This window comes from Prionailurus viverrinus, chromosome B3 (genome assembly GCF_022837055.1).
Source record: "Prionailurus viverrinus isolate Anna chromosome B3, UM_Priviv_1.0, whole genome shotgun sequence".
Taxonomy (NCBI): domain Eukaryota; kingdom Metazoa; phylum Chordata; class Mammalia; order Carnivora; family Felidae; genus Prionailurus; species Prionailurus viverrinus.
In genome coordinates this window covers 23819959-23846016 of record NC_062566.1, presented here as the reverse complement: position 1 = coordinate 23846016, position 26058 = coordinate 23819959, and the positions used below count along the sequence as shown (strand labels likewise).

At 38.7% G+C, this 26058-nt stretch overlaps 1 protein-coding gene across 14 annotated transcripts in view; it reads left to right on the top strand.

The window, feature by feature from the left end:
- Window positions 1-26058, top strand: part of TUBGCP5 (tubulin gamma complex associated protein 5) — a 66189-nt gene that overhangs the window by 18423 nt on the left and 21708 nt on the right. For 8 of the 14 annotated variants that reach the window (XR_007152893.1, XR_007152891.1, XR_007152892.1 and 5 more), the window contains 2 exons: window positions 23426-23533; window positions 25717-25834. Coding sequence is in view for 9 of the 14 variants with exons in the window: in XM_047862186.1 (XP_047718142.1) it covers window positions 23426-23533; window positions 25717-25834 (226 nt within the window). In the remaining 5 variants the exon portion in view is untranslated. Of the gene's footprint in view, window positions 1-21345; window positions 21874-23425; window positions 23534-25716; window positions 25835-26058 lie in introns of those variants that run through there. The other 6 variants (XM_047862191.1, XM_047862187.1, XM_047862185.1 and 3 more) reach the window with 6 other exon arrangements.

Genomic DNA, 26058 nt, shown 5'->3' with positions numbered 1-26058 from the left:
CTTCAGATCAGCGTTTTTGTATCCTTTGGATAAATTCCTTGTAGTGCAAATTACCGCGTAGGTCTATTTTTAATTTTTTGAGAAAACTCCATACTGTTTTCCAGAGTGGCTGCACCAGTTTACATTCCCAACAGCAATGCAAAAAAAAAAAAAAAAAAAAAAAAAAATCCCCTTTCTGTGCATCCTTGCCAACATCTGTTGTTTCCTGAGTTGTTAATTTTAGCCATTCTGACAGGTGTGAGGTGGTGATATGTCATTGTGGTTTTGGTTTGTATTTCCCTGATGATGAGTGACGTAGAGCATCTTTTCATGTGTCTGTTAGCTTTGTGGATGACTTTTTTGGAAAAGTGTCTATTCATGTTTTGCCCATTTCTTAAATGGATTATTTGTTTTTTGGGTGTTGAGTTTGATAAAAGCTAGAACAATTCTAAAATTTGTATGGAACCAGAAAAGACCTTGAATAGCCAAAGTAATGTTGAAATAGAAAAACAAAACTGGAGGCATCACAATTCTGGACTACAAGCTGTATTACAAAGCTGTAATCATCAAGACAGTATGCTACTGGCACAAAAACAGGCACACTGACCAGTGGAACAGAATATAGAACCCAGAAATGGACTCACAAAGGTATGGCCAACTAATGTTTGACAAAGCAGGAAAGAATATCCAGTAGCAAAAAAAAAAAGACAGTCTCTTCAGCAAATGGGTTTGGAAAGCCTGGACAGTGACATGCAGAAGAATGAACCTGGACCACTTTCTTGCACCATACACAAAAATGAACTCGAAATGTAAGGCAGGAAGCCATCAAATTCTGCTAGAGAAAACAGGCAACAACCTCTTTGACTTCAGCTGCAGCAACTTCTTACTTGACATGTCTCTGGAGGCAAGGGAAACAAAAGCAAAAATGAACTATTGGGACCTCATCAAGATAAAAACATCCTTGGGTCGCCTGGGTGACTCAGTTAAGAATCCGACTTCAGCTCAGATCATGATCTCACAGTTCATGGATGTGAGCCCCACGTCGGGCCCAGTGCTAACCACATTATGAACAATTTACAGGTCTGAGTACAACAAAATAGAAAAAAAGAATCAGATTCTGTTTGAAGTATCCCATGAAAAACATTAACTAGACAACAACTGCAATGTTAAATCTAGGAATTAGTATCTAGACATACAAAGGACTCTGAAGGGTCGGTTGGGAAGGAAAGACATGAAACCCTTAAGAAAACAAGAGGGATATCAGTGGCCACTTCACAGAGGGGGCAAGACTGAAGGAGCTTTTTATCTTTTTTTTTTTTTTTTATGTTTATTTATTTTTGAGAGAGAGAAAGAGAGGTGCAGTGTGTGATCGGAGGAAGAGCAGAGAGAGAGGGAGACACAGAATCCAAAACAGGCTCTAGGCTCTGAACTATCAGCACACAACCTGATGTGGGGCTCAAACCCACAAGCCATGAGGTCATACCCTGAGCTGAAGTCGGATGCTTATCAGACTGTAAGCCACCCAGCCACCCCTTCCATAAGCATTTTAGAAGCAGTAGCAGTTCTTTTTAAAAATCCAGCTGGAGGGGCACCTGGGTGGCTCAGTCGGTTAAGCGTCCGACTTTGGCTCAGGTCATGATCTCACAGTTCATGAGTTCGAGCCCTGTGTTGGGCTCTGTGCTGATGGCTCAGAGCCTGGAGCCTGCTTCAGATTCTGTGTCTCCCTCTCTCTCTGCTCCTCCCCTGCACATTCTCTCTCTCTCTCTCTCTCTCTCTCTCTCTCTCTCTCTCTCTCTCCTTCAAAAATAAATAAAAACCATTTTAAAAAATTACAAAAAAAAAATCCAGCTGGAATTTTTATTGGGATTGCATTGAATTTATATTTTTAGCTTGGAGAGATTTAATATCTTTACTTTGAAAATACCTACATTAATTCTAATTTTTGTCCGACGATTTGGGAATTCTCTTTATAAAGATTATCAGTATTAATTTTTACATGTGTTAATCATTTTTGCTGTGAATGATGTCTTTTTTGTTTTATCACTGGTGTATGGGAACACTGTTGGTTTTTGTAAATTGTTCTTATATCCAGCATTTGGTGAACTTACGTATTAGTTGTAATAGTTTGTTGACTCCATTGGGTTTTTCTTTCTTTTTTTCTTTTTTTTTTTTGAGACTGAAGTGTTTAGGAAAGATGAAGTTTTGGGTTTTTTTAATGTTCTTCAGAGAGAGAGAGAGAGAGAGCGTGAGTGGGAGAAGGGTAGAGAGAGGGAGACACAGAATCTGAAGCAGGCTCCAGGCTCCGAGCTGTCAGCACAGAGCCTAACTTATGGCTCAAACTCACAGATGGGGAGATCATGACCTGAGCTGAAGTCAGAGGCTTAACTGACTGAGCCACTGAGGCACCCCAGGAAAGCTGAAGTTTTAAAGGTGTTCCCAGAATTTTAAAAAATTCTATTTTCCCCAGCTCCCAAATTGTAACTGAATATTGGACAGATTAATTGATGGTAATTTTATAGTATTTGGAATTGGGAATTATAAGGTTTTTCATCATGGGCACAAGTGAAAGGTACATGCTCTTTTTAGAACTGTGATGTTTCAAATGTGCATTTAACTAAATTCATTGAGCTCTTGCTATTCATCATATATTGTCAGACTAAAAATACAAAAAAAACAAGAAATATTATTCCTTCATATGAAGAACTCACAGTATAGTGTGGGAAGCTATATTGTTAACAGATAAACTGTGATTCAGTGTGATAACTGCTATAAATAAAGTGTAATGCTTTAGAGAACCTAAAAGATGGAACAACTTTGAGAGAGGCAGGAAAGGTTCATACAGTCAGAACAATTTAGAATTTATATTTGTGGTCTTGAAAATAGTTATTTCCAAAACTGTTATGCAAAAGGAGCCATCTGGGGAAACGGTTTAAAAATACTGATTATAGGAGAGGAGCCAAGATGGCAGAACAGCATGGAAGCTTTTTGTGTGTCTCGCGTCCATAAAATAACAGCCAGACCAACGCTAAATCATCCTACACACCTAGAAAACCAATTGGAAGATTAACACAACAATCTGCACAACCTGAACCACAAAATTCAGCAGGTATGTAACACGAAGAGCTGAACTTGAGGAGCAAGAAGCCCTGAAAGGTAGGGAACCCCTTTTGCGGGTGGAGAGAGGACAGAGACTGGGGAGAGGGGGAGCATACAGGAAAATCACCCCTCCCCAAAAGCAGCTGGAGAGAAAGTGGAAAATTGGAAATGGCCGCAAGACTAAACTAAAAAGGGAGAAAGGAGAAAGGAGAGGGTTTAAATTCCATTAGGACTGTAAACAAGGGGAACGCAAAGGCTGCAACTCCACAGCTCGATACCTGACAGTGCTCTGGTGGGAAAGGTGAATCCCCAGGAACAGAGTGAGGCCCGGGAGGTTCTTGGGCCACACGGGGAAAGCGGTTTGACTGCTGGAAGGACATTTGGTAGAGACTGTTGAAGCCACCTGGTCCCAGCAGACCCCGGAAGGCAGACACATTCACTGGTGCTGGGACAAGGTTGTTGAGGGTGAAGCCTAGTGTCAGATGTGTGTTGTGATTTTCCATGGTCCCTGAAACACTGAGGCTACACTGTCTCGCGATTTTTTGGGGGGCAGGCTGGCAGCTGGCTGCAGTCTCGGGTCACCGTCAATAGCAGGATCCAGCGGGCCATAGCTCATTTGGCCATCACTTGGTGAGACCCTCCCACGGAGGGGCAGAGCGGGTCAAAGCCACAGTCCTTTGGAAGTAAGGGACCCAGAGAAAACAACCACATCTGAGACAAAACTTGGGAGAGAGGTACTCCCCGGGGCCTGGTCACAGAGAGTGGAAAAGTGGGGAGTGGATGAGAGCTGAAGACGGATAACTGGTGCGTGATGCTGATCTGGGAGAACAGACTGGGTGGCACCATTTTTCACCGCTCCCGCGCATGCGCACTGATGAGCATTACAGCAATCCACCCCAGTAGGCTAGCAGCACCATCTAGTGGAGAGCGGATCTGTTGCACTGAGCCCCACCCAACTGGGCCAATTTTGCTCTTCAGGAACACAAACCTCACTGCTAGCTTAATCTATGGACTATAAAGAGCTACTTTGACCTACCTCTAGAGGAAAACAAAGCAATTTCAGTCCTACTTCAATCTGTTAGCAGGTTCATCTACTCAATTTTTTTTTCTCTCTCTTTTTCCTTTTTCTCTTTTACAATTCTTTTCTTTTTCTTGAATACAGAAAGAGAAAAAACTCATTTTTATTTTCAATTTTTATTAAAAATATGTTTAATTTTTATTACTGTATTTTTTATTTTTGTGTAAATTTTCTCAAATTATACTTTACTTCCATCATTTTATTTTAGTCTACTTCAGTGTACTCACCTTTTCAAATTTTCAAACAATTTCCTTTTTTTAATTTCTTTTTCTTTTTCCTTTTAAAAATATTTTTATTTAATTGTTATTAGTATATTTTTTGCTTTTATGTAAATTTTTTCAAATTCTATCTTACTCCCATCATTTGATTTCAGTGTATTATAGTGTATTCACTTTTTCAAATTTTCAAGCGATTTCTTTTTTTTGCCTTTTCCTTTTTTCTTTTTTATCTTTTTTCTCTTTTTCATTTCTTTTCTTTTTTCTTAAATACATAAAATGAAAAAATTCGTATTTCTTTTTAATTTTTATTAAAAATATTTTTCTATACTTTTTTCTACTATTCTCTATTTTCTACTATTCTCTATACTATTCTCTACTTTTGTGTATTTTAGTCTACTTTAGTGTATTCATTTTTTCAAATTCCCAAACGATTTCCTTTTTTTTCCTTTCCTCCCCCCCTTTTTATTTGTTTTGTTTTTTTGTTTGTTTGTTTCTCTAATCTGTCAAACCACTTTCTACACCCAGACCAAAACACACCTAGAATCTAGCATCATCTATTAGATTTTTGTGTGGGTGTGTTTTTGATTTTTAATTTTAATATTTTTTTAACTTTAATTTTTTTAATTCCAATTTTTCTACCTCATTAAGTCCTTTTATCCCTTCAAAATGACCAAATGAAGGAATTCATCCCAAAAGAAAGAGCGTGAAGAAACAACAGTCAGAGATTTAACTAACACAGACACAAAGCAAGATGTCTGAACCAGAATTTAGAACCATGATAATAAGAATACTAGCTGCAGTCAAAAATAAATTATAATCCCTTTCTGCAGAGATAAAAGAAGTAAAAAATAGCCAGAATGAAATTAAAAATGTTGTAACTGAGCTGCAATCACAGATGGATGCAGCAGCGGCAAGGATGGACGAGGCGGAACAGAGAATCAGCAATATAGAGATAAACTTATAGAGAATAACGAAGCAGAGGGAAAGAGGGAGATTAAGGCAAAAGAGCACGATTTAGGAATTAGAGAAATCAGTGACCTATTAAAAAGGAACATCAGAATCATAGGGGTCCCAGAGGAGGGAGGAAGAGAAAAAGGGGTAGAAGGGTTATGTGAGCAAATCATAGCAGAAAACTTTCCTAACCTGGGGAAAGACACTGACATCAAAATTCAGGAAGCACAGAGGACTCCCATTAGATTAAACAAAAACCAACGATCAACAAGGCATATCATAGTCAAATTCACAAAATACTCAGGCAAGGAGAGAATCATGAAAGCAGCAGGGTAAAAAAAAGTCCCTAACCTACAAGGGAAGACATCACGTTTGCAGCAGACCTATCCACAGAAACCTCACAGGCCAGAAACGAGTGGTGGGATATATTCAGTGTGCTGAATCAGAAAAGTATGCAGCCAAGAATTATTCCTGTATTATCTCATTTGATCTTCATAACAATCTAATAGGTACTTTCCCCATGACTCCAAAGAAGGAAAATGAGTCAAGGCAGGCCAACCAATGTGCCCACCTGGGCTCATGTAATGATATTGGAGCAGACATCAACAACTCAAAGCAGCAGACTTGCCAGGACCCAGCTTGATCTCACCTGCTCAAGTCTGTCTTTCCTACCACTGGGTAGCTGGGTGGTCCCAGACACTGAGCTGACCTCTCTATAATGTGATGCTAGTGAAACACAAATCAAAAGCCAGGACACAGTCACACAGTGAGAGGGACAAAGGGAACACTGGCCCATCTGAGGAGTGGGAAGGCAAGTGCTCCTGGAGTGCTGAGTAAGCATATTGCCTTAAAAGAATCATAAGCGAGTGATTCAGTAAGTGTGTGTGAGGGTCAGGTCCTAGGATGTAACATTTTGGGGAAGGTATTTGGGGCAGCTTCTTTCTCATTTTCAACTTGATGTATGCGGTCAGATGCTTGGATGTATGCAGTCAGATGCTGGCTCTGCTACTTACCAGGCACATAACCTTGGACACATACTTCATTTTTCTTTGTCAATTTTCTCATCCATAAAGTGGGCCTAATAACTGCACCTACATTTGAGGGCTGCAAGGGTACGTAGTATGTAAAGTACCCAGAACTAGAGTTAGCCACACTGGTGTTTCTGTAATTAAACTTTTATTGAAACACAGCCACACTCTCACTATATATTGTCTATGCCGCTTTGATGTTACAACAGTGGAATGAGGTAGTTGTGATTAATATTCACTCTCTGGGGGCACCTGGGTGGCTCAGTCGTTTAAGCGCCCGACTTCGGCTCAGGTCACGATCTCACGGTCCGCGGGTTCGTGCCCCGCGTCGGCTCTGGGCTGATGGCTCAGAGCCTGGAGTTTCCTTCCGATTCTGTGTCTCCCTCTCTCTCTGCCCCTCCCCCGTTCATGCTGTGTCTCTCTCTGTCTCAAAAATAAATAAATGTTAAAAAAAATATATAAAAAAAAATATTCACTCTCTGGACCTTTATAGGAAAAATAACCCTGGCTTAGAACATTGCTGGAGCATAGGTACTCAAGGTATTATTTAAACCCAAACTCACTTCCAGAATGATAAGCCTGAGTATGTGCACAAAGATAGAAACAAAAGTATTGACTATGGTGGTGACAAATGTGAAACAACAATGTCAATTAATAAGCTGATTATATAAATTATAATATGTCCATGTTATGGAACACTATACAGATATTAAAAAGGAATGAAGGAAAATTTGTGTATATACACTGTGTATGCCAACATATAAATATCTCCAAGATCTTTAAATGAGCCAAAATCATCAAATGGATAGGTACAGTGATATATGCAATATAATCTCATTATGTTACCAAAAGAACACACACAAAAAAACAAAAACTATGTGTATGCACAGAAAAGGCTATATAGTACCACAGAAGTACTGAGGAAATTTCACTTTTAATATACATAGTTCTGGGGGTGCCTGGGTCGCTCAGTCAGTTAAGTGTCCAACTCTTGGTTTTGGCTTAGGTCATGAACTCATGGTTCATGGGATCAAGCCCCGCATTGGGCTCTGCACTGATAGCACAAAGCCTGCTTAGGATTCTCTGTCTCCCTCTCTCTCTGCCCCTTCCCTGCTTGCACACTCTCTCTCTCAAAATAAATAAGTAAACTTAAAATATATGTATTATATATGTTATGTATAATATATATATTTATATATACACACACACACACACACAGAATTCTGTATGGTTTCAATTTTTTAATAACTGGAAGTTTTATCATTCATGACTTAAAAATATTACTCAAGATTATACCGTGCATATTTTCAGACCACAACGTTATGAAACTCGAAATCAACCACAAGAAACAATTTGGAAAGGTAACAAATACTTGGAGACTAAAGAACACCCTACTGAAGAATGAATGGGCCAACCAAGAAGTTAAAGAGGAAATTAAAAAGTTCATGGAAGCCAATGAAAATGATAACACCACAACCCAAAACCTCTGGAACGCAGCAAAGGCGGTCATAAGAGGAAAGTATATAGCAATCCAGGCTCTCCTAAAGAAGGAAGAAAGATCTCAGATACATGACCTAACCTTATGCCTTAAAGAGCTGGAAAAAGAACAGCAAATAAAACCCAAGATCAGCAGAAGACAGGAAATAATAAAGATTAGAGCAGAAATTAATGCTATTGAAACCAAAAAAAACAGTAGAACAGATCAATGAAACCAGAAGCTGGTTCTTTGAAAGAATTAGCAATATTGATAAACCACTAGCCAGTTTGGTCAAAAAAAAAAAAAGGAAGGGACCCAAATAAATAAAATGAAGAATGAAAGGAGAGATCACAACCAACACAACAGAAATAAAAACAATGAGAGAATATTATGAGCAATTATATGCCAACAAAATGGGCAATCTGGAAGAAATGGACAAATTCGTAGAAACATATACACTACCAAAACTGAAACAGGAAGAAATAGAAAATTTGAAAAGACCCATAACCAGTAAGGAAATCGAATTAGTAATAAAAAATCTGCCAAAAAACAAGACTCCAGGGCCAGATGGCTTTCCAGGGGAATTCTACCAAACATTTAAGGAAGAGTTAACACCTATTCTCTTGAAACTTCTCCAAAAAATAGAAATGGAAGGAAAACTTCCAAACTCTGTCTCTGAAGCCAGCATTACCCTGATTCCAAAACCAGACAGAGACCCCACTAAAAAGGAGAACTATAGACAAATTTCCCTGGTGAACATGGATGCAAAAATCCTCCACAAGATATTAGCCAACCGGATCCAACAATACATTAAAAATATTATTCACCACGACCAAGTGGGATTTATACCTGGGATGCAGGGCTGGTTCAATATCCACAAAACAATTAACGTGATTCATCACATCAGTAAAAGACGTGAGTCATCACATCAATAAAAGAAAGGATAAGAACCATATGATCTTCTCAACAGATGCAGAGAAAGCATTTGACAAAATACAGCATTGTTTCTTGATGAAAACCCTCAAGAAAGTAGGGATAGAAGGATCATACCTCAAGATCATAAAAGCCATATATGAGCGACCCAATGCTAATATCATCCTCAATGGGGAAAAACTGAGAGCTTTCCCCCTAAGGTCAGGAACAAGACAGGGATGTCCACTCTCGCCACTGTTATTGAACACAGTACTGGAAGTCTTAGCCTCTGCAATCAGACAACACAAAGAAATAAAAGGCATGCAAATAGGCTAGGAGGAGGTCAAACTTTCACTCTTCGCAGATGACATGATACTCTATATGGAAAACCCAAAAGATTCCACCCAAAAACTACTAGAACTGATTCATGAATTCAGCAAAGCTGCAGGATATAAAATCAATGCACAGAAATTGGTTGCATTCCTATACACCAACAATGAAGCGACAGAAAGAGAAATCAAGGAATCGATCCCATTTACAATTGCACCAAAACCCATAAAATACCTAGGAATAAATCTAACCAAAGAGGTGAAAAATCTATACAATGAGAACTATAGAGAGCTTATGAAAGAAATTGAAGAAGACACACACACACACAAAAAAAAAAAAAAAATGGAGAGATTCCATGCTCCTGGATAGAAAGAATAAATATTGTTAAAATGTCGATACTACCCAAAGCAATCTACATATTCAATGCAATTCCTATCAAAGTAACACTAGCATTCTTCACAGAGCTAGAACAGATAATCCTAAAATTTGTATGGAACCAGAAAAGACCCTGAATAGCCAAAGCAATCTTGAAAAAGAAAACCAAAGCAGTAGGCATCACAATCCCAGACTTAAAGCTATACTACAAAGCTGTAATCTTCAAGACAGTATGGTACTGGCACAAGAACAGACACTCAGATCAATGGAATAGAATAGAGAACCCAGAAATAGACCCACAAACATTGGGCAACTAATCTTTGACAAAGCAAGAAAGAATATCCAATGGAATAAAGACAGTTTTTTCAGCAAGTGGTGCTGGGAAAACTGGACAAAGACATGCAGAAGAATGAACCTGGACCACTTTCTTACACCATACACAAAAGTAAACTCAAAGTGGATGAAAGACCTCAATGTAAGACAGGAAGCCATCAAAATCCTCAAGGAGAAAGAAGGCAAAAACCTCTTTGATCTTGACCACAGCAGCGTTTTACTCAACACATCTCCGGAGGCAAGGGAAACAAAAGCAAAAATGAACTGTTGGGACCTCATCAAAATAAAAAGCTTCTCTACAGCTAAGGAAACAATCAGCAAAACTAAAAGGCAACTGAGATTTTCCTGGTGGGGAGGGGGAAGATGGCGGTGTAGGAGGAGGCTGGGCTCACTGCATCCTGCTGATCACTTAGATTGCACCTACACCTGCCTAAATAACCCAGAAAACCGCCAGAAGACTAGCAGAACGGAGTCTCTGGAGCCAAGTGCAGATGAGAGGCCCACGGAAGAGGGTAGGAAGGGTGGCAAGGCCGTGCGCGCTACACGGACTGGCGGGAGGGAGCTAGGGCGGAGGGGTGGCCCGCTGGCCAAGCAGATACCTCAAGTCTGGCTTGCAAAAGCGGAGGGGCCGGACGGAGTGTGTTCAGACAGTGAGCGGGACTTAAAATCTGGAAGGTTGTAAGTTAACAGCTTTGCTCATAGAGCGGGAAGGCTGGAGGACAACGGGAGGGAGAGTTGCTGAGTCCTGGGAGGACAGAGCTCAGTTTGGTGGGGAACAAAGGCGCTAGCCAGCGCCATCTCCCTCATCCATCCCTCAGCCAAAATCCCAAAGGGAACCAGTTCCTGCCAGGGAACTTGCTTGTACCGTGGAAACACCCAACGCTGTGCTTCTGCAGACCCACACCTCCGGCGGCAGGCCTGACTCCCTCCCGCTTCCGCAGGGCCCCTCCTGAAGTGGATCACCGAAGGAGAAGTGAGCTAAGCCTGCCCCTCCCGCCCCCGTGCACCTTGCCTATCTACCCCAGCTAATATGCCAGATCCCCAGCACCACAAGCCTGGCAGGGTGCAAGTAGCCCAGATGGGCCACACCACCCCACAGTGAATCCCGCCCCTAGGAGAGGAAAAGAGAAGGCTCACACCAGTCTGACTGTGGCCCCAGCAGTGGGCTGGGGGCAGACATCAGGTCTGACTGCGGCCTCACCCACCAACGTGAGTTATGCAAGACAGCACAGGGGAACTGCCCTGCAGTTCCACACCACTCCAGGAACTATCCAAAATGACCAAACGGAAGAATTCTCCTCAAAAGAATCTCCCAAGAAATAACAACAGCTAACGAACTGATCAAAAAGGATTTGAACAATATAACAGAAATTGAATTTAGAATAATAGTCATAAACTTAATCTCTGGGCTTGAAAACAGTATAGAGGACAGCAGAGAATCTTGCTAAAGAGATCAAGGGACTAAGGCACAGTCGGGAGGAGCTGAAAAACGCTTTAAACGAAATGCAAAATAAAATGGAAACGACGACGGCTCGGATTGAAGAGGCAGAGGAGAGGATAGGTGAACTAGAAAATAAAATTATGGAAAAAGAAGAAGCTGAGAAAAAGAGAGATAAAAAAAAATCCAGGAGTATGAGGGGAAATTTAGAGAAATAAGTGATGCACTAAAGAGAAATAATATATGCATAATTGGTATCCCAGAGGAGGAAAAGAGAGGGAAAGATGCTGAAGGTGTACTTGAAGAAATAATAGCTGAGAACTTCCCTGATTTGGGGAAGGAAAAAGGCATTGAAATCCAAGAGGCACAGAGAACTCCCTTCAGACGTAACTTGAATCGATCTTCTGCATGACATACCATAGTGAAACTGGCAAAATACAAGGATAAAGTGAAAATTCTGAAAGCAGCGAGGGATAAACATGCTCTAACATGTAAAAGGAGACCTGTAAGACTCCTGACCGATCTCTCTTCTGAAACTTGGCAGGCCAGAAATGAATGGCAGGAGATCTTCAATGTGATGAACAAGAAAAATATGCAGCCAAGAATCCTTTACCAGCAAGTCTGTCATTTAGAATAGAAGGAGAGATAAAGGTCTTCCCGAACAAACAAAAACTGAAGGAATTTGTCACCACTACACCAGCCCTACAAGAGATCCTAAAGGGGATCCTGTGAGACATTGCTACAAGCATAAAACATACAGACATCACAATGATTCTAAACCCATATCTTTCTATAATAACACCGAATGTAAATGGACTAAATGCGCCAACCAAAAGACATAGGGTATCAGAATGGATAAAAAAAATAAGACCCATCTATTTGCTCTCGACAAGAGACTCATTTTAGACCTGAGGACACCTTCAGATTGAGAGTGCGGGGATGGAGAACTATTTATCATGCTACTGGAAGTCAAAAGAAAGCTGCAGTAGCCATACTTATATCAGACAAACTAGACTTTAAATTAAAGGCTGTAACAAGAAATGAAGAAGGGCATTATATAATAATTACAGGGTCTATCCATCAGGAAGAGCTAACAATTATAAATATCTATGCGCCAAATACAGGAGCCCCCAAATATATAAAACAATTACTCATAAACATAAGCAACCTTATTGATAAGAATGTGGTAATTGCAGAGGACTTTAATACTCCAATTACAACAAAGGATAGATCATCTAGACACAGGATCAATAAAGGGCCCTGAGTGCTCCATTGGATCAGATGGACTTGACAGATGTATTTAGAACTCTGCATCCCAAAGCAACAGAATATACTTTCTTCTCGAGTGCACATGGAACATTCTCCAAGATAGATCACATACTGGGTCACAAAACAGCCCTTCATATGTATACAAGAATTGAAATCATACCATGCATACTTTCAGACCACAATGGTATAAAGCTTGAAATCAACCACAGGAAAAAGTCTGGAAAACCTCCAAAAGCATGGAGGTTAAAGAACACCCTACTAAAGAATGAGTGGGTCAACCAGGCAATTAGAGAAGAAATTAAAAAATATATGGAAACAAACGAAAATGAAAATACAACAATCCAAATGCTTTGGGACGCAGCGAAGGCAGTCCTGAGAGGAAAATACATTGCAATCCAGGCCTATCTCAAGAAACAAGAAAAATCCCAAATACAAACTCTAAGAGCACACCTAAAGGAAATAGAAGCAGAACAGCAAAGGCAGCCTAAACCCAGCAGAAGAAGAGAAATAATAAAGATCAGAGCAGAAATAAACAATATAGAATCTAAAAAAACTGTAGAGCAGATCAACGAAACCAAGAGTTGGTTTTTTGAAAAAATAAACAAAATTGACAAACCTCTAGCCAGGCTTCTCAAAAAGAAAAGGGAGATGACCCAAATAGATAAAAGCATGAATGAAAATGGAATTATTACAACCAATCCCTCAGAGATACAAGCAATTATCAGGGAATACTATGAGAAATTATATGCCAACAAACTGGACAACCTGGAAGAAATGGACAAATTCCTAAACACCCACACTCTTCCAAAACTCAATCAGGAGGAAATAGAAAGCTTTTGAACAGACCCATAACCAGTGAAGAAATTGAATCGGTTATCAAAAATCTCCCAACAAATAAGAGTCCAGGACCAGATGGTTCTCAGGGGAGTTCTACCAGATGTTTAAAGCAGAAATAATACCTATCTTTCTCAAGCTATTCCAAAAAATAGAAAGGGAAAACTTCCAGACTCATTCTATGAAGCCAGTATTACTTTGATTCCTAAACCAGACAGAGACCCAGTAAAAAAAGAGAACTACAGGCCAATATCCCTGATGAATATGGATGCAAAAATTCTCAGTAAGATACTAGCAAATCAAATTCAACAGCATATGGGGCGCCTGGGTGGCTTGGTCAGTTGGGCGGCCTACTTCGGCTCAGGTCATGACCTCGCGGTCCGTGAGTTCGAGCCCCGCGTCGGGCTCTGGGCTGACAGCTCAGAGCCTGGAGCGTGTTTCAGATTCTGTGTCTCCCTCTCCCTCTGCCCCTCCCCTCTTCATGCTCTGTCTCTCTCTGTCTGAAAGATAAATAAACGTAAAAAAAAAAATTCAACAGCATATAAAAAGAATTATTCACCATGATCAAGTGGGATTCATTCCTGGGATGCAGGGCTGGTTCAACATTTGCAAATCAACGTGATACATCACATTAATAAAAGAAAATATAAGAACCATATGATCCTGTCAGTTGATGCAGAAAAGGCCTTTGACAAAATTCAGCATCCTTGCTTAATAAAAACCCTCAAGAAATTCAGGATAGAAGGAACATACCTAAAGATCATAAAAGCCATTTATGAAAAGCACACAGCTATCATCATCCTCAATGAGGAAAAACTGAGAGCTTTTTCCCTGAGATCAGGAACACGACAGGAATGCCCACTCTCACCGCTGTTGTTTAACATAGTGTTGGAAGTTCTAGCATCAGCAATCAGACAACAAAAGGAAATCAAAGGCATCAAAATTGGCAAAGATGAAGTCAAGCTTTCGCTTTTTGTAGATGACATGCTATTATACCTGGAAAATCCGATAGACTCCACCAAAAGTCTGCTAGAACTGAATCATGAATTCAGCAAAGTTGCAGGATACAAAATCAATGTACAGAAATCAGTTGCATTCTTATACACTAACAATGAAGCAACAGAAAGACAAAGAAACTGATCCCATTCACAATTGCACCAAGAAGCATAAAATACCTAGGAATAAATCTAACCAAAGATGTAAAAGATCTGTATGCTGAAAACTACAGAAAGCTTATGAAAGAAATCAAAAAAGATATAAAGAAATGGAAAAACGTTCCATGCTCATGGATTAGAAGAATAAATATTGTCAAAATGTCAATACTACTGAAAGCTATCTCCACATTCAATGCAATCCCAATCAAAATTGCACCAGCATTCTTCTCGAAACTAGAACAAGCAATCCTAAAATTCATATGGAACCACAAAAGGCCCCGAATAGCCAAAGGAATTTTGAAGAAGACCAAAGCAGGAGGCATCACAATCCCAGACTTTAGCCTCTACTACAAAGCTGTCATCATCAAGACAGCATGGTATTGGCACAAAAACAGACACATAGACCAATGGAATAGAACAGAAACCCCAGAACTAGACCCACAAACGTATGGCCAACTCATCTTTGACAAAGCAGGAAAGAACATCCAATGGAAAAAAAACAGTCTCTTTAACAAATGGTGCTGGGAGAACTGGACAGCAACATGCAGAAGAATGAAACTAGACCACTTTCTCACACCATTCACAGAAATAAACTCAAAATGGATAAAGGACCTGAATGTGAGACAGGAAACCATTAAAACCCTAGAGGAGAAAGCAGGAAAAGACCTCTCTGACCTCAGTTGTAGCAATTTCTTACTTGACACATCCCCAAAGGCAAGGGAATTAAAAGCAAAAATGAACTACTGGGACCTTATGAAGATAAAAAGCTTCTGCACAGCAAAGGAAACAACCAACAAAACTAAAAGGCAACCAACGGAATGGGAAAAGATATTTGCAAATGACATATCGGACAAAGGGCTAGTATCCAGAATCTATAAAGAGCTCACCAAAATCCACACCCGAAAAACAAATAACTCGGTGAAGAAATGGGCAGAAAACATGAATGGACACTTCTCTAAAGAAGACATCTGGATGGCCAACAGGCACATGAAAAGATGCTCAACGTCGCTCCTTATCAGGGAAATACAAATCAAAACCACACTCAGAAATCACCTCACACCAGTCAGAGTGGCCAAAAGGAACAAATCAGGAGACTATAGATGCTGGCGAGGATGTGGAGAAACGGGAACCCTCTCGCACTGTTGGTGGGAATGCAAAGTGGTGCAGCCACTCTGGAAAACAGTGTGGAGGTTCCTCAGAAAATTAAAAATAGACCTACCCTATGACCCAGTAATAGCACTGCTAGGAATTTACCCAAGGGATACAGGAGTACTGATACATAGGGGCACTTGTACCCCAATGTTTATAGCAGCACTCTCAACAATAGCCGAGATATGGAAAGGGTCTAAATGTCCATCAAGTGATGAATGGATAAAGAAATTGTGGTTTATATACACAATGGAGTACTACGTGGCAATGAGAAAGAACAAAATATGTCCCTTTGTAGCAACATGGATGGAACTGGAGAGTGTTATGCTAAGTGAAATAAGCCATACAGAGAAAGACAGATACCATATGTTTTCACTCTTATGTGGATCCTGAGAAACTTAACAGAAACCCATGGGGGAGGGGAAGGGGAAAAAAAAAAGGTTAGAGTGGGAGAGAGCCAAAGCATAAGAGACTCTTAAAAACTGAGAAAAAGCTGAGGGTTGGTGGGGGGTGGGAGGGATGGGAGGGTGGGTGATGGGTATTGAGGAGGGCACCTTTTGGGATGAGCACTGGGTGTTGTATGGAAACCAACTTAACAATAAATTTCATATATTGAAAAATAAATAAAAGGTGATTTATAGAACAAAAAAAAATGTAACTGATGGAATGGGAGAAGATATTTGCAAATGACATCTCAGATAAAGGGGTAGTATCCAAAATCTACAAAGAACTTGTCAAACAATGCCCAAAAAAGAAATAATCCAGTGAAGAAATGGGAAAAGACATGAATAGACACTTCTGCAAAGAAGACATCCAGGTGGCCAACAGACACATGAAAAAATGCTCAACATCACTCATCATCAGGGAAATACAAATCAAAACCACAGTGAGATCCCACCTTACACCTGTCAGAATGGCTAACATTAACAACTCAGGCAACAACAGATGTTGGCAAGGATGCAGATAAGGAGGATCTCTTTTGCATTGTTGGTGGGAATGCAAGCTGGTGCAGCCACTCTGGAAAACAGTATAGAGGTTCCTCAAAAAACTAAAAATAAAACTACCCTATGACCCAGCAATTGCACTACTAGGCATTTATCCAAGGGATACAGGTGTGCTGTTTCGAAGGGACACATGCACCCCCATGTTTATAGCAGCACTATCAACAATAGCCAAAATATGGAAAGAGCCCAAATGGCCATCGATGGATGAATGGATAAAGCAGTGGTATATATATACAATGGAGTATTATTCAGCAATCAAAAAGAATGAAATCTTGCCATTTGCAACTACATGGATGGAACTGGAGGGTATTTTGCTCAGTGAAATTAGTCAGAGAAAGACAAAACTCATATGACTTCACTCATATGAGGACTTTAAGAGACAAAACAGATGAACATAGGTAAGCAAAACAAAAATAATATAAAAACAGGGAGGGGGACAAAACAAAACAGACTCATAAATGTGGAGAACAAATAGGGTTGCTGGAGGGGTTGTGGGAGGGGGGATGGGCTAAATGGGTAGGGGCATTAAGGAATCTACTGAAATCATTGCTTTAATATATAGTAACTAGTTTGGATGTAAATTTTAAATAATAAAAAATAAAGTTAAAAAAAATACTGATTATAGGCACATCACTCGGGTAGTCTGATTTTTAGTAGGTTAGCATTTCTGGTGATTCTGCAATGGGTCATAGATCTCACTTTGGAAAACATTGAGATAAATATTTATGAATTGGAATCCTACTTGAGATCCCAGAACTGTTATATCATTTAACTAAATGATTTTAAATATTTTTGAAAGAAGTGTGGTTACCAAAAGGGCATTTTGATACGTTAATAGCGCTTAATGACTATACATTAAATTTTTGACTCATTGAAATTTTGTTATTTGTTGGAGTATCTGTTAAAAGTCACTGGTTTGGGGTAATATTTAAATTTTTTTGCAACAAAATTCAGTTTCACAGAAAGCCAACAAAATACAAAATGATATATTAAAGAATGGGTTTGGATAGATAATTTTTTGCCTTATAGGAGCTGATGAAAATCATTAACAAAAGTTTCTGAACATGTATATCAACATAAGCAAATATATGTAAACAAAAATGTAGTTTGAGTTGCAAGATTTTGGAAACAGGCAAATCACAATTGTGGATTGCCTTGTTCTTCATTCAGTCTTTTTTTTCTTTCTTTTGAATTTTTTGTTTTTAGGTGAAGTATAATGACACAATTTTATATTAGTTTCAGGTGTACAGCATAGTGACTTGAAATTGTATACGTTATAAAATGCTCACCACCCTTAAATGTAGCTATTATCTGTCACCATACAAAGTTATTACAATATTATTGACTGTATTCCCTATGCTGTACTCTTCATCCCAGTAACTTATTTTATGACTGACAGTTTTTACCTCTAAATCTCCTTCTAGTTCCACCCATCCCCCCCATCCCTCTTCCCTCTGGCAAACACTAGTTCTCTGTGTTTACAAGTCTTTTTCTATATGTTTTGTTTTGTAGATTCCACATATAAGTGAAATTGTATTTGTCTTTCTCTGACTTATTTTAATACCCTCTTGGTCAATCCATGTTGTCATGAATAGCAAGATTTCATTATTTTTTGTTGCAGAATAGTAGTTCAACCTCTATATACACCACGTTTTTTTTTTAATCCATTCATCTATTGATGGATTTAGGTTGGTTATTGTAAATAATGCTGTAATAAACATACAAGTCCATATATTGTCTCAAATTAGTGTTTTCATTTTCTTTGGGTAAGTACCCAGAATTGTAATTACTGGGTCAGTGGTATTTCTATTTTAATTTTTTGAAGAAATTCCGTACCATTTTCTACAGTGGTCACACCAATTTATTTTCCCACCAGGAATGCACAAAGGATCCCTTATCCCACATCCTTCTCAAAACTTCTTATTGTTACTTCTTGTCTTTTTGATTAGCCATCCTAGATAACGTAAGATTATATCTCATTGTGGTTTTGATTTACATTTCCTTGATAGTAATGCTGAGCATCTTCTCATGTGTGTCTCTTTGCCGTCTGTACATCATCTTTGGAGAACTATTCAGGACCTTTTGCCCATTTTTTAATCAGAGTATTGGGGAGTTTTGGTGTTGGGTTGTATAAGCTGTTTATATATTTTGAATGTTAACCATTTGTTGGATATATCATTTGCACAGATCTTCTCCATTCAGTAGATTGCCTTTTCATTTTGTTGATGGTTTCCTTTGCTGTGCAAAACCTTTTTATTTTGATGTAGTCCCAATAATTTATTTTTGCTTTTGTTTTCTTTGCCTTGGGAGACATATATAGAGAAATATTGCTAATATTGATGTCCAAGAGATTACTGTCTGTGTTTTTGTTGTTTTTGTTTTTAGGAGTTTTGCAGTTTCAGGTCTTCCATTAGATCTTTAATCCATTTTGAGTTTATCTTTGTATATGGCATAACATAATCATCTAGTGTCATTATTTTGCATGTAGCTGTCCAGGTTTTTCAATATCATTCTTAGAAGAGACTCTCCTTTCCCCATTGTATATTCTTGCCTCCTTTGTCATAGACTAATTGAGCATATAAACATGGATTTATTTCTGGTCTCTCATTTCTATTCCATTGATCTATGTGTCTGTTTTTGTGTCCATACCATACTGTTTTGATTACTGTAACTTTGTAGTATAGTTTGAAAACTGGGATTGTGATACCTCCAGCTTTGTTCTTTCTCAAGGTTATTCTGGCTATGGGGCGAATTTTGTGGTTCCGTACAAATTTTAGGATTGTTTGTTCTGGTTCTGTGAAAAATGCTCTTGGTATTTTGAAAGAGATAGCATTGAATTTATAGACTGCTTTGGATGGCATTATGGACATTTTAACAGTATTCTTCCAATCCGTGATAAGGGTATATGTTTACATTTATTTGTGTTGTCTTCAATTTCTTTCATCAGTGTCTTATAGTTTTCAGAGTACAGGTCTTTCAGCTCTTTGCTTAGTTTTATTCCTAAGTATTTTATTATTTTTGGTGTGATTATAAATGGGATTTTTTTTCTTAATTTCTTTTTCTGCTACTTTGTTGTTAGTATATAGAAACACAACAGTTTTCCTTATATTTAAAAAAAATTTTTTTTAATGTTTACTTATTTTTGCGGCAGAGAGAGAGGGGGATACACAGGATTGGAAGCAGGATCCGGGCTCTGAGCTGTCAGCACAGAGCCCAACGCAGGGCTCAAACCCACAAACCATGAGATCATGACCTGAGCCGAAGTTTGATGCTTATCCAAGTGAGCCACCCAGGCGCCCCAACACTCTTCCTTATATTAATTTCTGTATCCTATAATGTAACTGAATTCATTTATTAGTTCTAATAGGCTTTTTTTGGTAGAGCCTTTAGGGTTTTCAATACATAGTATCATATCATCTGCAAATAGTGACAGTTTTCTTTCTTACCCAATTTGGATGCTTTTTAGTTCTTTCTTTTATCTGTTTGCTATGGCTAGGACTTCCAGTATTATGTTGAATAAAAGTGGTGAGAGACTTGTTTCTATTCTGATCTTAGAGGAGAGTTTTCAGCTTTTCACCATTGAGTATGATGTTACCTGTGGGTTTTTTATATGTGGCCTTTATTATGTTGAGTTATATTTCCTCCACATCCACTTTGCCGAGAGTTTTTGTCATGAACGGATGTTGAATTTTGTCAGATGCTTTTTCTGCTTCTACTGAGGTGATATTTTATCCTTCATTTTGTTAATGTGGTTGTATGATGTTGATTGATTTGCAAATATTGATCCATCCTTACATTTCTGGGGAAAATTGTAGTTGATCATCATGGTTGGTGATACTCTTAATGTATGTTGAAGTCAGTTTGCTAATATTTGTTGATGATTTCATCAATCACATCAATTTGTTGATGTGTTCTTCAAGGATATTGGCCTATCAAATTTTTTGTGATGTCTTTATCTGGTTTTGGTATCAGAGTAATGCTGGCCTAATGAAATGAATTTGGATTTTTTTTTTCTATTTTGAAATAGTTTGAGAAGAATAGTTATTAACTCTTTTTTTGATAATTTGGTGAAATTCACCTAGGAAGTCATCTGATCCTAGACCTCTGTTTATTGGGAGTTTTTTGATTGCTGATTCAATTTTGTTACTAGTAATTAGTCTGTTTGGATTTTCTATTTCTTCCTTATTCAAGGTTAGAAAATTGTATGTTTCTAGAAATTTATCCATTTCTTCTAGGTTGTCCAATTGGTGGCATATAATTTTTCATAGTAGTCTCTTACAAAATTCTTTTTGTTTCTATGCTATTGGTTGTAACTTCTCTTTCATTTCTGATTTTGTTATTTTGAATCCTTTTGATGAGTCTGTCTAAAGGTTTATCAATTCTTTTTTATCTTTTCAAAAACCAGCTCTTAATTTCATTGATCTTTTCTACTTTTCTATCTCTATTTCATTTATTTCTGTTCTATTTTGTCTGAGTTACTTTCTTCTACTAACTTTGGGTTTTGTTTGTTCTTGTTTTTCTAGTTCCTTTAGGTATAAGATAGGATGGCTTATTTGAGAATTTTCTTGATTCTTTTTTAAAAAAATTTTTTTTTTAACGTTTATTTTTATTTTTGAGACGGAGAGAGACAGAGCATGAACGGGGGAGGGTCACAGAGAGAGGGAGACACAGAATCTGAAACAGGCTTCAGGCTCTGAGCTGTCAGCACAGAGCCCAACACGGGGCTCGAACTCATGGACCGCGAGATCATGACCTGGGCCAAAGTCGGACGCTTAACCGACTGAGCCACCCAGATGCCCCAAATTTTCTTGATTCTTAAGAAAGCCTGTATCACTATAAACTTCCCTCATAGAACTGCTTTTATGACTCCCAAAGATTTTCAACTTTATGTTACCATTTTCCTTTGTCTGCATATATTTTTTAATTTTCTCCTTGTTTTCTTCATTGACCCATTGGTTGTTTAATATCATTTTGTTTAGTTTGCACGTGTTTTGGGTTTTTTCCCCAGCTTTCTTAATTAATTTCTAATTTCATACCATTGTGCTCAGAAAAGATACTTGATGTGATTTCCATCTTAAATCTATTGAGACTTATTTTATGGCCTAACATGTGATCTGTCCTGGAGAGTGTTCCATGTGCCCTCAAAAAGTACATATATTCTGCTGATTTGGGAAGAAATATTCTGCATCTATTAAATTCATCTGATCTGTTGTGTGGTTCAAAGCCACTGAAGTCTGTTTTCTCTGATGTAAGTATTGCTGCACCAGGTTTTGGGGGGTATGGGGGAGTGGGGAACTGATATTTGCATGGAATATCTTTTTTCATTCTCTCACTTTTCAGTAGGCTGTATGTGTCTTGGGTCTGAAGTGAATCTCTTGTAGGCAGCATGTAGATGGACTTACCTTTTTTATCCTTTCAGTCATTCTATGTCTTTTCATTGGAGCATTGAGTTCATTTACATTTGAAGTAATTATTGATAGGTATGTAAGTATTGTTTTTTGGTAATTGTTTTCTGTTTTTGTGGTTTTTTCCTGTTCTTCTCTTGCTCTCTTCCATAATGATTGATGACTTTTTTTAGTGCTCTGCTTGTATTCTTTTCTCTTTTTTGTGTATCTTCTATATTTTTTTGGTTTTTGGTTGTTATGAGGTTCATGTATAACATCCCAGATATATAACACATTTGAAAGGCCTCCCCACATTAAACTTTCATACTAGGTTTATAAGTGATTGATCTACCAACTTTATTATGTGTTTACCAGTAAAATTTTTCCCTTTCATAATTTTCTTCTACTCATAGCCTTTTCTTTTCTGCTTAAAGAAATCCCAATTAAAAAAATAAATTAAAAAAAAAAGAAATCCCTTTAACATTTCTTATAGGCCAGTTTAGTGATGATGAACTCCTTTAGCTTTTTTTTTTTTTTAATATCTCTCCATAAATTCTGGATAACAGTCTTGCTGGGTAGAGTATTCCTGGTTGTAGGTTTTTTTTCTTTCAGCACTTTGTATATATCATTGCCACTCCCTTCTTACCTACAAAGTTTCTGCTGAAAAGTTAGCTGATAGCCTTATGGAGTTCCCTTGTACAAAAATAGTTGCTTTTTCTCTTTCTTCTTTTAAGTCTCTCTCTTTATCTTTAATTTTTGACATTCTATGTGTTATATGTCTTGATGTGAACCTCCTTGGTTCATCTTTTTTCAGGCTTTCTGTACTTGGACCTGGATATCCAACATCCTTGAACCTGGATGTCCACTTCCTTCCCCAGGTTAAAGAAGTTTTCAGCTATCGTATTTTCAGATAATTCTTTTGCCCCTTTCGCTCTCTCTTCTCCTTCTTGGATCACTATAATGTAAATGTTAGTATGCTTATTGCTGTCTCAGAGGTATAACCTAACCTTGTTGTTATTGTTTTTAATTCTTTTTTTCTTTTTGCTGTTCCATTATTTTGCTTTCCGTTATTCTGTCTTAGCTACTGCTATCTAGCTGCTTCTAGATAGCTTCTAGACATCCTCTAATCTGCTGTTAATTCCTTCTAGTGTTTATTTTATTTCAGTCATTGTATTCTTAAGCTCTGATTGGTTCTTTTTATATTTTCCATCCCTTTGTTGAAGTTCTAAGTTCATCCACTCTTTTCTCAAGTCCCGTGAGGATCTCTATGATTATTACTTTCAACTCTTTATCAGCTAGATTACATTTCTCTGTTTCACTTAGTTCAAAAGTTGTTTTGTCTTATTATTTCATTTGGAATATATTCCCTGGCCTTCTCATTTTGTTTCACTTTCTGTGTTTGTTTCTATGAATTAGGTGGAACACCTACGTCTTCCAGTCTTGAAGGTATGGCCATGTATAGGAACATCCCCTGCATAGACTGTATGTCTGGAAACGTAGGCTGGCTGGCTGGAGATATAGCAGGTGCGGGATGAAGATCTGGGGGCAGTCTGTGTCAGGGGTACCCTGATGGTCCAGTTGAACAGCCACAAATCTGGCTGCTCCATGCAGGGGGCCCTGTCATAACAGCTGGCGCTGGAGCAAGCACAGGCCAGGGTGTCCCCAGGGTACTCCACATCAGGGCCATTTTGGCAAGAGGGCTGAAGCTATAGTCAGTGCAGGCTAGGGGTGTCCCACTACCTGCTACACTGGGGTAGCTTTGTTGGGAGGGCTAGAGCAGGGATGTTTGGAGGCAGTGGTGCCATCTTAGGTATGTAACTGCAACTGGTGTTGGTTAGGGGCCCAGGACTCACCAAGGTAGCAGGCCACCTAGAGTGCCCAGACCCTGCTTCCCTCTATACTATCAAGGTTGAGGAGAAACATAAACAGTGGTGTTCACCAGCACCTCTGGCAACTCAGAGAGTTCTAGCTATTCCTTCACTGTTTGGTGGACACTCTAGGGTAGTAAATGGGTTTCCTTCAATTCTAGTCTAGTTTCCCTTTAATCCGCAGCTTTTTCCTGTGTCCTAGGGTGGGCAAATCTTCTGGTCCCTCAGTACTGTCCCTCACCACTGCATTTCACAGCATTGGGGGTCATGTTCCTGTCATTACCATGTTTCTGTCTCTCCTACCCCTCTCTATGTGGTACCTCTGTCTTTTATACAGAAACTGTTCAGTCAGCCCTCAGTTCTTCGGGCAAAATTGCTCCATATGTAGGTATAGATTTGGTATGTTGATGGGTGGAGGGGAATTCAGAGTCTTCCTACACCACCATCTTGGACCTCCCTCCCCATTAGGTTTTTTCTTTTTTTCACATAAGCTCTACACCAAACATGGGGCTTGAACTCTTGACTCCAAGATCAAGAGTCGCATGCTCCACTGAGCCATCTAGGCCCCCCTCCCATTTGGTTTTTTACATAGATGACCATTATCATCTGCAAGTATTGACAATTTTGTCTCCTGTCCATTCTTATATCTTGTATTTTCTTTGTGACACATTAATGGTGTCTGTTTTGGCCAGGCCTCTAGTCTGCAGAGGAAGCATCAGCAGTGAGAGCAGGTTTCCTGGAGTGGGTCTCAGTCTAAGAGGGATGCACCTGAAATTCCTTCATTAAGTGTGATTTTGTGTTAGTGAATCATCCTTGAATTCCTGAACTCCCATGATGGTTCTGTTATTTTTTACTACAACTTTTTTTTTTTTTAAATAAGCTCTACACCCAACATGGTGCTCAAACTAAAGACCCTGAGATGAAGAGTTGCATGCCCCACCAACTGAGGCAACCCCTGGGTTAGCTATTTTTTAATTTAGAATTTTTCATTTTTATTCTTTGATGAACTTTTTTTATGTCTTTATCTGGTTTTAGAAGCAAGGTTATATTAGCTTATAACCCAAATAACATATCTAATTCTTTTTTTTAAGTTTTATTTATTTATTCTGAGAGAGAACGAGTGGAGGGGTGGATAGACAGGGAGAAAGACAGTCCCAAGCAGGCTCCGCAGTGGCAGCACTGACCAGGGGTTCGAACTCATGAACCATGAGAGATCATGACCTGAGCTGAGACCAAGAGTTGGATGCTTAACCGACTGAGCCACCCAGGTGCCCCAGATATCTAATTCTTTAAAGCTTAGCACCAGCCCTCAGGGTTTGAGGGTTCTTGAGAGCATCTTTGGTTACCATTTCAATTTCTTTCATGACTATTGAACTATTATTCATGGGGTTATTTAAAATTGAGTACTTTTTTGGGGCGCCTGGGTGGCTCAGTCGGTTAAGCGTCCAACTTCAGCCCAGGTCACGATCTCACGGTCCGTGAGTTCGAGCCCCACGTCGGGCTCTGGGCTGATGGCTCAGAGCCTGGAGCCTGCTTCCAATTCTGTGTCTCCCTCTCTCTCTGCCCCTCCCCTGTTCATGCTCTGTCTCTCTCTGTCTCAAAAATAAATAAACATTAAAAAAAATTTAAAAAAATAAAATAAAATAAAATTGAGTACTTTTTTATTTTATAGCCAGTGATACTTAATTAAATTTTGTATATATGTTCCTGTATGTATATTCTAAAGAGCCTTTTTCAGTTGAATGTTTGAACAAGGCCATAAGTCCAAAATTGTGGCATAGTTGATCAGGTGTTTCTTTGTTAATGCTCATAACTTAAACTTACTAAATATCGTTCCAGTAGATGAGCCAAATGGCCGAAGCTGGCTGGAGCAGCATGTTGTTCATCAGTACTGGACAGCCAGATCCTCAAGGCTTCCTCATAGTTTACATTTGCACTCCAATTTAGCCTCTGTCTGGTAAGAAGCTAAGTTTTTCATTTAATGTGTTAATAGAATAAACTTTGATATTTTAATATTTGCGGTTTAAATCGAGTACTTCCCTAAAATTTAAACTTGTTTTTTTTAAACAATTCTAATTGAACATAGTTTTAAATTATTTAATTATTTTTAAAATGAGATTAATTATTTAATTATAATCTGTCTTTTGACTTATTTTCGAAGTGAGTGGATTGGTTAAATTA